Source organism: Arachis ipaensis, chromosome B6, assembly GCF_059453495.1.
Source record: "Arachis ipaensis isolate K30076 ecotype BB chromosome B6, ASM5945349v1, whole genome shotgun sequence".
NCBI classification, from domain to species: Eukaryota; Viridiplantae; Streptophyta; class Magnoliopsida; order Fabales; family Fabaceae; genus Arachis; species Arachis ipaensis.
Genome location: NC_142441.1, coordinates 2,227,692 through 2,238,125, shown reverse-complemented (window position 1 = coordinate 2,238,125; position 10,434 = coordinate 2,227,692). Strand labels below are relative to the sequence as shown.

General features: G+C 26.9%; 1 protein-coding gene across 1 annotated transcript; it reads left to right on the top strand.

The window, feature by feature from the left end:
* Positions 1–2,986: 2,986 nt before the first annotated feature.
* On the top strand, positions 2,987–10,366 carry LOC107645180 (ent-copalyl diphosphate synthase, chloroplastic). Its single transcript, XM_088490134.1, has 15 exons — positions 2,987–3,265; positions 3,829–3,906; positions 4,007–4,089; positions 4,195–4,498; positions 4,622–4,805; positions 5,091–5,305; positions 5,431–5,551; positions 5,702–5,814; positions 5,903–6,129; positions 6,318–6,433; positions 7,425–7,523; positions 7,636–7,881; positions 8,697–8,820; positions 9,402–9,599; positions 10,001–10,366. Exons 1-15 carry the CDS (start codon positions 3,028–3,030, stop codon positions 10,232–10,234), a joined length of 2,580 nt encoding a protein of 859 aa, XP_088346260.1. The 5' UTR covers positions 2,987–3,027; the 3' UTR covers positions 10,235–10,366.
* Positions 10,367–10,434: the final 68 nt, after the last annotated feature.

Below are 10,434 nucleotides of genomic sequence, written 5' to 3'. Positions count from 1 at the left end.
GATAACTTAGGTGGTGTTTGTTTAGAAGGATAAGACAATAAAATATGGATACAGAAATACAAAATCATATTTAACAGATGAGATATGGACATAATATTGAATTAGTGTATTTTGTATTTATACCAACAAAAAATATCAAGACACTAACAAAAGACAATTTATTGTTTATTTTTTTATTATTTTTATTAATTTTTTATAATTATATTTTTTATTAAAAATAAAATAATTTTTTATAATTTATTACTAAATAAAATATAAAAATATTAATTATTATATCTGTCTTTTATATCTTGTTTCTTATTTTATTTTATTCTCAGAACTAATCGCAGCCTTAAAAACATTCAAAACAACTCACACAATAACTCAAATAATAATGATGAGAACTCAAATTCAAGATGAAGGAGCAACAAGGCTAAACATTATTTTTTAACAAAATAATATCAGAGAAATTAGCTAGATGCAGAAACATCAAAGAAAAGTTTAATGATGTTATTCCTAGCTAAGAATATGTGACTCGTTTATGTGACACGCACTTTATGAATACGGACTCATCGTTCCATAATTTCAACAGTCCCCACTCTCACATATCAGAATGCATGTATGATTCATTGTCTTAGTTCATAGTAAATATTTGTGTTTCTCAAAGTTTATATATGACGTATAATATCTTATTATTTAAAATTAAAGCATGCATGCGTTAGGAAGAAATTGACAGGGAAAGAAAAGAAAATTGGTCGTTAATACATGTATCGAAGTATAATCTTTCTACAATATAATCAATTGAAGAGCAATAACTGTTTTATATATATAAAAAAGGGTGAAAATATGATAATGATATATACGAAATATAATTATTTTATAATATAATATTAAAATTTTATATTTAATAAATTTAAATTTTTGTTTAAAAAAATATTAGAGATATAATCATTTATATTATCTTTTTTTATTTAAAAATTTTAAAAGAAATAGTTTTATAAAAATAATAATATTAAAATCACTCATAAAAATATAAATAATAATAATACAATTGATGTATGTCTTAAAAATTAGAATTACTATAGATCAGTTTAGATAAACAACTTAATTAAGTTTTTTAAAAAAAAAGTTTAAAACATAAGAATTTATACTAAAAGCAGTTTATAAATAAGTTATTTTGTATTTAAAAAATTATTATAAAAATATTTATTTTAAAATTGTCTAATAAATAAAAGTGATAAAATAACTTTTAAAAATAAAAAAAGCTAAATTTTTTAACTTTTTCAACAATTTTTAAATAATTTTTTAAAAAATTAAAAATATATCTAAAATATTATACTAAATACAGTTAATATGATTTTTTATAAATTAAAATTTAAAAAATTAACTTTTAAAAAACAGACATATGTTATTAGAAGATTGTATATATATAACAGTTAATGCATGTTAGAATTATTAAGTTGAATTGTTCAAGACGTGAGTACATAATTAATTAATTATCTGTATAAAGATGAGTTCGCATAAATTTGACTTTGAAAATCCGTTCGCATAAAATATTGTCTCTATATAAAAAATTAGTCATCACATAAGTTATTATGTATTTATATATATTTTTATATATTATTTTGTAAATTTTTAATTAAAAATTAATTATTAAAATAATTAAATATAATATAATTAAATAATTCAATCTATTTATAATAATATAATAAAATATTTTATAAAATGCTAAATATCAACTTCTATATATTATGCTAATCCTTTTATACATACAATATGATTAGTTATATTAGTATGACCTATTAGAAAAAAATAATATTTAAAAAGTTTTAAAAATTAAAGAGATAATATTCAATTTAGTCCCTGAACTTACACGTGAGTCTCATTTTAGTTCATGAGGTTTCAATTGTCTCTATTTAGTCCCCAAAATTTATAAACGTGCCTCATATTAGTCGCTGAGACTATTTTTAGTATAAAAATGTTAATAGAGCACTATTGTAGACTATCACATGTCGCGTTAAAACTTGTAAAATGATGCAATTTTGGTTTTGACATTTAAATAACTCAAAAACGACATTGTATTACTTATTTTGTTAGGTAAAATTTTAATAAACACCATTTAGGATGTTGTTTTTAGGTTATTTGAGTGTCAAAACCAAAATGACATCATTTTACAAAGTTTAGTGTGGCATCCGGTTGTCACCGTTAACGTTTGTACGTTAAAAATTGTTTCAAGGACTAGCATGAGTTATGTTCACAAAGTTTGGGGACTAAATAGAGACAATTAAAACTTTAAGGACTAAATTGAGACTCGCGTGTAAATTCATGGACCAAATTGAGTATTATCTCAAAATTAAAATAACATGCACTACTAATTTAAAATATTATATTGAATTCACGCATCGTCATCACTATAAAACTGCAAAGTAAAAAGAATAAATAATTAATTATATATGATTAAATTTATATAATTTTTAGGTTTAATTATTCTGTTGGTCTTTATAGTTTCGTTAAATTTTTAATTAGATCTTGTACTTTTTTTTCTTTTAATTGAGTCCTTAAACCAAAATTTTTTTAATTGAATTTCTACTTTTTTTTTTCCTTTTATTTAAGTCTTTGTACCAATTTTTTTTAATCAGATCCCTATACAATTAAACCAATTACTACAAAAAAGGACCTAATTGAAAAAAAAAATTGGATCAGGAATCAACTTAAAAAAAATATAGAGATCTAATTAAAAATTTTACGAAACTATAAGGATTAATAGAATAATTAAACCTAATTTTTATCCAACAAGACCATTCACAGGCAGCGTTACTAATTCATAGATAATTAATATTTTGCTTTTTTATTGTTGAAATAAATTTGGTCCCTTACTCAGTTTAGAGGATCGAAATCCTAGTCAGTGCAGCGTATATAATTCTTAGAATTATAATTACATCGAAATTCAAAAAATCTGAAAAATGAGTGAATAATTCAGTGTAAGGACAGTTTTACCCCCTCGTAGGTGCGTCAATAAAAGGAGTAGTGTAGTAGAAGGTTGATCCCATGCACCCATTAGCGGGAATCTCCTACCAACTCATTTCTGTCTGCTTCCATTCCCATTCTCATTTCTCCTTCTCCTTTTTTTTATCAAACACTCTCTTCTTCTTTCTCATTCACACCCTCGTCATGTCTTCTCATCACTACCTCTCCTCCACCCACTTTCACTCTTCTTCTTTCTTTTCTTCTTCTTATCGTACTCTTCCCCCTTTTTCTCATCTAATATTCTCCAAAACCTCTGCGTGTAAGTCTCTTTTCATGCATATATAGTAATCATTCGTCACCATCTTTTTATTTAGCTCCTATATATCATAAACATCAGCAATAATGTTATCTAATAAATTTTGATATTGTACTCTATATGAAACTATATGTATGAATGAAGCATATAATTATTCATCATCAAAGGAAAATCATCACAATATATGATTTATGAGATTATTCCATTCTGTGTTCTGTTAGTTAATAACTTTTAGCTCTAATTAATTAAAAAAGGTTTCTGTAGTTATCAAGCAGGCTAGAATTTTGTACTGTCTTTTGTTTTCTCTTCTTCACTAATAAAAGAGAAAGATTTGGAAAGGAGAAAATAAAGTACATACATACAGTAGTAGTGGAGTACTATAGCTTTTTACGAAAAGCTGATAATTAAAGAAAGCAATTTATTAGTACTTTGATTATTCATTGCTTCCAACCAATAACAATTAAAACAAGCCGCTAAGTTAACCATTTGTATTGGTTTATTCTCTTTGCATATCATTATTATTATTATTATTATTATTATTATTATTATTACTATTATTACTGTAGGTGTTGCGTTTTCGGAGGCTAATAATAAAGGCAAAAAACAAGAGGCATTAAGATGCAGAGCTGTCTCGAAGCCACGAGGTATATATATAATTTCATTTTTCATTTCTAAAATTATTATTATTGAATTAAATTTTGTTATTATTATTATTGTTCTTATACAAATAAAAAAAATATTTAGAAACATTGGAGGGTGGCATAACAACCTTAAAGGTGAATGAGATTAATGTAGATGAAACAATACAAGAGGAGCAAAATACTGAGGTATGTACTACTAGCTAGTTAATTAAATTCATCGTTATTTAATAATGTTATAAGTTTTCAGATCTATGTTAATCTCTGTGTTTGTGGGATTTATTTAATATTTAGGTTGAAGTGAAGGATGAGATCAAAAAAAGGGTGGAAGCTATAAGATCGTTGTTGGATTCAATGGAAGATGGAGAAATATCAGTGTCTGCCTATGACACAGCATGGGTTGCTCTTGTTGAAGATGTTAAAGGAAGTGGTTCTCCTCAATTTCCAAAAAGCCTTGAATGGATTTCAAACAACCAACTCCCTGATGGTTCTTGGGGTGACAGTCAAGTATTCTCAGCCCATGATCGAATCCTCAACACCTTAGCTTGTGTGGTTGCATTAAAAACATGGAATATGCATCCTGAACAATGTGACAAAGGTACGGTATATAGTAAAGTAAATATAATATTATATATATATAGATTGTTTTATTTCTCTAGTTTGAAAGAAGTTTCACTTCATTGTGTTAAAGCTCTTACAATTTGTTATTATTTATTATTAGGAATGAAATTCTTCAAAGAGAACCTTGAGAAGCTTCAGGATGAGAATGATGAACACATGCCAATTGGGTTTGAAGTAGCTTTCCCTTCACTTATGGACATAGCGCGTAAGCTGAACATTGAAGTGCCTGAGGATTCACCTATATTAAAAGAAATTTATGCCAAGAGAAACTTAAAACTAACCAGGTATATAAGTACTCAATAATTAATCTGATTTAATTAGCACCTTAGTTTCTGTGCCATAATTATTATTATATGGTTGCCAGCGGTTAGCACTATACTACACCCATGTCTTATTCCATAATAGAATCAAATCAACCTTATCTTTGCAAGCTCTTTTTGTGGCAAAGTATTGTATGGAATCACAAATTTCGAAGCTAATGCAAAAAGAAGAAAAGAAAGGCATTCTCTTTAACGTGTGTGTAATAATTATGGTGTGTTGTTTGTGTGATGTGGGCCTTATTGAAATAGAATACCAAGAGAAGTGATGCATAAAGTGCCCACAACTCTTTTACATAGCTTGGAAGGGATGTCAGGCTTGAATTGGAAACAGCTTCTAAAACTTCAATCTCAAGATGGCTCATTCTTGTTCTCTCCATCTTCCACTGCCTTTGCTCTCATGCAAACCAAAGATCACAATTGCCTCTCTTATTTGAATAAAGCCATTAATAAGTTCAACGGTGGAGGTAAATTCAATTTAATTCAAATTCATTCAATTTTAATGTACTATTAATATAATATAATATAATATAATTTTAATTATTTATACATAAAATTATTATATTTTATTTTTGGTGCATGTGCATGTTAGTTCCAAATGTGTATCCAGTGGATTTGTTTGAACATCTTTGGACGGTAGATCGACTGCAGCGCCTCGGGATATCGCGATATTTTGGCCAACATATCAAAGACTGTTTGAGCTATGTTTTCAAGTAATAATTTAATTTAATTTAATTTAATTTAATTTAATTTAATTTAACTATTATGTAAGGATATGACCCTTTATGGGGCCAACACATATAGTGGTAGACTAAATGCTGATTATTATTGTTATTTAAAAATATTGTATAATGAAATTTCAGTTATTGGACTGAGAAAGGTATTTGTTGGGCAAAAAATTCGAGTGTTCAAGATATTGATGACACAGCAATGGGTTTCAGATTACTAAGACTACATGGGTATAAAATGTCAGCCAGTAAGTATTATAACCACGTATTATAAGATAAATACTACGATTTTATATTCTGTTAATTAACTATGGATTTTTATGCTTGGTTACTTAGATGTGTTTAAGAACTTCCAAAGAAACGGTGAATTTTTCTGCTTTGCTGGGCAATCAACACAAGGGTTGACTGGAATGTTCAATCTATATAGAGCAACACAGTTGATGTTCCCTGGAGAAGAGATTCTTGAGAGTGCAAAGAGTTTCTCCGAAAAGTTTTTGAGGGAAAAACGAGAGTCAAATCAGCTAGTTGATAAATGGATCATAATGAAGAATTTGCCAGAAGAGGTATAACAATTGATGCTACAAACCAGCTATATCTAGAAAAGAAAGTAAATTAGATTTTATTTTGATAATTTAATATTTGTTTTTTATTATGTTATCATGTTGGACCACTTAGGTTGGTGATGATGTGGATAGAAAATGGGTCTAAGGTTTGTATAGAAATGTAATGAATGTGTTAATTTGTTGGGCAGGTGGCATATGCTTTGGACATCCCATGGTATGCAAGCTTGAATAGAGTGGAGACAAAATTCTACATTGATCAATATGGTGGTGAGAGTGACATTTGGATTGGCAAAACTCTTTACAGGTATCTACAACTTCTCTCTTCTAATCCTAATATTATTAATAACTTAACTTGTATTAAAAAAAAAAAAACTAAACTAGTATGTTAAATATATTTGAATAGTTGATGAAAACAATCAGTATTTATTAATTATGTATCTAATTAATTTTAATTTATTTTTAATTAACAATTTAAATTTCTACTTTATTAAATAAAATTTAATAAAAGTAAAATTTACACACTATTTTCATTATTTGATAATAATAAGATTAACACTTGCTTCATATCATTACATCACAAGTACTAATGCCATAAAAACACAATAATCTATCATGCATGTTACATGAAATTATAATTTTTTTTGTAATTAAAATAATGGTATTAAGATTAAGTAACTAAATAAATATATGAAATTATAATTACTTATAGTTTAGGCCCATGATACTATTTCTTTGAAAACAATCCTCTGTCATGAGTGAACTAGTATTGTATTCTTTTTCCAACTTAATATATAAAATTTCATTTTTGTTGGTATGTTTTTTAAAAATGATAGAAGAGTATGATAACGACAAACCCATATTTTATTGTCACCAGAGAGAGACTTTTACATGTTATGTCATTGCTACTTGTTGGAACATCCACTTATAGATATGCACGATTGGATATTAGAAAATTATTATTTGAAAAATAAAAACTCCAATGTATTAAAGAATATTCCTTTTTTCTTTTCCTTTTTTAACAAAAATTTCTTTCAACTCATAATGTCCAAAATGCAAAAAGTACATCTAAATTTGTTATAGGAATAATTTGACACATATTTCCATGATGATTAGCATAACTAATTTTATGATAATAGAATGAAATCAAAACCTAAGTTAATAGAAAAAACATTTAGCATATATATATATATATATATATATATATATATATATATATATATATATATATATGAGTAACTTAGAAATATTGAATTCAAATAGTAGTACTCATCACTTATAATTTTATTTGTATATAGGATGCCAATTGTGAACAACAACCACTATTTGGAGCTAGCTAAATTAGATTACAACAACTGCCAAGCTGTCCATCTAACAGAATGGGAAAAAATTCAGAAGTAAGATCAAACAATTAAGTAATCTTTATCAATAAATTTCATTTGTCCTTAATTTCATTTAACAATTTTATGATATAACAATTGAATTTGACAATAGATAAATATATTTTAGGTGGTACTCAAATTTGAAATTAGCAGAATTTGGACTGAGCAAAAACTCTCTGCTATTGGCATACTTTTTGGCGGCAGCCAGCATTTATGAACCTGAAAGGTCCCACGAGAGGCTTGCATGGGCCAAGACCACCGCATTGCTTGAAACAATAGCATCCTATGTTACGGACGACGATGCTGATTCAAGAAAAGATTTCGTCACAAAATTCACTCAATGCTTTGACAAATGTGACAATTCTGTTGGATGGTAACTTTTTTTAGTTACTTCTTTTTTTTAAATGTCGCCTAAATTAATGGAACATGCTAATAATATCTAAAAACATTAGATATCTGCATGACCCCATTTTTTTTATTAATAATGCTTCATCACACTTAGCTACTCTTTGTTGTTTTTATGTAGTATATTCGGACATTTAATTTTAATTTTAAAGTTATTGTGTCAATTTAACATACTCTTTCTCTTATTGTCTAATGATATACATAGATATGTATAAAACAAATCGTAGGAATCTTTAATCAAATGTTTTTTTATGTGCCGTGTGACATAAATATACATTTTTTTTAACCAAAGGTTTTGCATGCATGTTAATAGCAAATATTCTTCTACACATTAATAAACAAATAGTTATGATATGTATTACTACTTTTTTTATTTTTAAATATATTTATTATTTTAAAATTTTAATATATTTATTTATGACTCAACATATTTTGATATAAATTATATTTAGATATAATAAAAATATTAAAATATAATTAAATATTTAAATGTGTTTTTTTATGAATGATTATATTTTTAGATTGATAGCATAGGTGATTTTATTTGCATTTTTTTAAATATTCGGTAAGTACTCTAGTGTACTCTGTAAATCTTCACAAATGTATATTGCATGTTGAAATTTAGATATTTTTTTATTTTTTTTTGAAGGTATTTAGTTTTCGATACTTTCTATGAAATGAGTTCTGGAAAGTTGGAGGAATCAATTACAGTGGTCCTTTCGTTTTTGTCGTTAGTTTCTAGAAACTGAACACACTAAAGAGTGGTTTGAATGTTATCTGCAGGAGGTTGAAGAAGAATAGAACAGGACAAGAACTTGCTCAGACTTTAGTTGCGGATATAGATCAAATTTCTTGGGATATATTCGTATCTCATGGTCATGAAATTGGATATGACATGCTTCATGCAGTAAGTGTCTTTTTGTTCTCATGTATTTCCTGTTATATGATTTATTATTAATGTCATTTAATTGATAAAACTTGAGAATTTATATCAAAAATTACAAAATTATCTTTCAGGAGAATAATAATCCATTTGACCATTGTAACAAATAGTACTTGTAACTACCCAAGTGGAAAAAAACAAAATGAAAATAGAATGTTACTATGTAAGGTAGAAATAGTGTAAATTTCTTATTATTCTTTGATTATATTCTTTTTTATATAATTATTCAAAAAATTATTATAAAAATAATTGAATAAATCTAAAAAAAATAAAATAAAAAGTAATCAATAATAAGCTAATATGATTTTTAAATGTGTTATGTTTAGATTTTTATGTTTGATTTTTGTTTAAATTAATTTTCATTGTTTTCCTAGAAAGATGAATAGTAATTATCTTCCTAATAAGTATTTAATTTATATAGGTATCAGTGCATCAACTAACTAGCACCAAACCAAATTACTTATTTTTTAAAAAAAAAAATCAATATTATTAAACCATGGGATTATCTTTGTTTTCTTACCATAAATGTTACAAAAATTAAACAGTGGAAAAAATGGCTTTCAAGTTGGCAAATAGAAGGGAACAATTGCGAAGGAAAAGCAGGGCTATTGGTGCATATAATAAACCTAAGCGGTGGACATTGGATCTCAGAGGAAGAGCTAAGCTTCAATCCACAGTATCAGCATTTGCTCCAATTAACCAACTCAGTGTGTCACAAGCTCTATTCTTTCCAAAAGGACAAGGTCAGTGTGACACGGCAACCATATCCTAAGACTTTTCTTTTCATAGGTTTTGGTTTCTTTTTTCCAAAAAATGAAAAAAAAAAAAAAAAAAAAAGAAGTAAGCACCATATTATAGTTTTTCTCACAGGACTAATAATATTCATGTTTCAATGACATTGCTTGTGAGCAAAAACAACTAAGTTATTGTCACTTATGTTAAGAGGTGAGGTGTTTAGCATTTAAGTATTGCGTAATTGAATTCCATTCCCCAACATAGCATCATCCTACACATAAAATTTGTCGTGTAGTTTAGTGCTGCACTAGCACACAAAATATGAAGGAAAAAAAAAAAGAAAGAAAAAGAATTAAATTGCTAATAAGTAAATGGCTTCATCATTAATTTAGATTGTATTTTGCATCAGGAAAATGAGCCTGGAAGGTACGATGGGAAGCACAAGATTACAACTTCAGAAGTAGAGTCTGAGATGAGAGAACTTGTGCAGTTGGTGTTACAAAAATCTTCAACTAATGATCTTGGTTTCAACATAAAGAACACTTTCCTGATGGTGGCAAAGAGTTTTTACTATGCAGCCTTTTGTGATTCAAGGACCATCAACTTCCATGTTGCTAAAGTTCTCTTTGAGAAAGTTGTTTGATGATGATCTTTAATGAAATGAGTTAGGTTTGTAGTTGCATCAGTGTACAACTGTACAAGTGTACAAGGACATGATCTCCATCAATGTAATATAAATAAATGAATAATAAGAAGTTGTCGTATTTCAATTTAACCAATGTTACAAAAACATAGCAAATTACACACCTAATTCAATTTTGACTCCAAAATAATACATCAGCT

Excerpts from the sequence above, each read along its gene's own strand:
- LOC107645180 (XM_088490134.1), top strand. The coding sequence starts at position 3,028 with ATGCACCCATTAGCGGGAATCTCCTACCAACTCATTTCTGTCTGCTTC. Across the intron at positions 4,090-4,194 it reads AAGAGGAGCAAAATACTGAG|GTTGAAGTGAAGGATGAGAT; the intron begins GTATGTACTACT and ends TTTAATATTTAG. Across the intron at positions 8,821-9,401 it reads GATATGACATGCTTCATGCA|TGGAAAAAATGGCTTTCAAG; the intron begins GTAAGTGTCTTT and ends AAAATTAAACAG.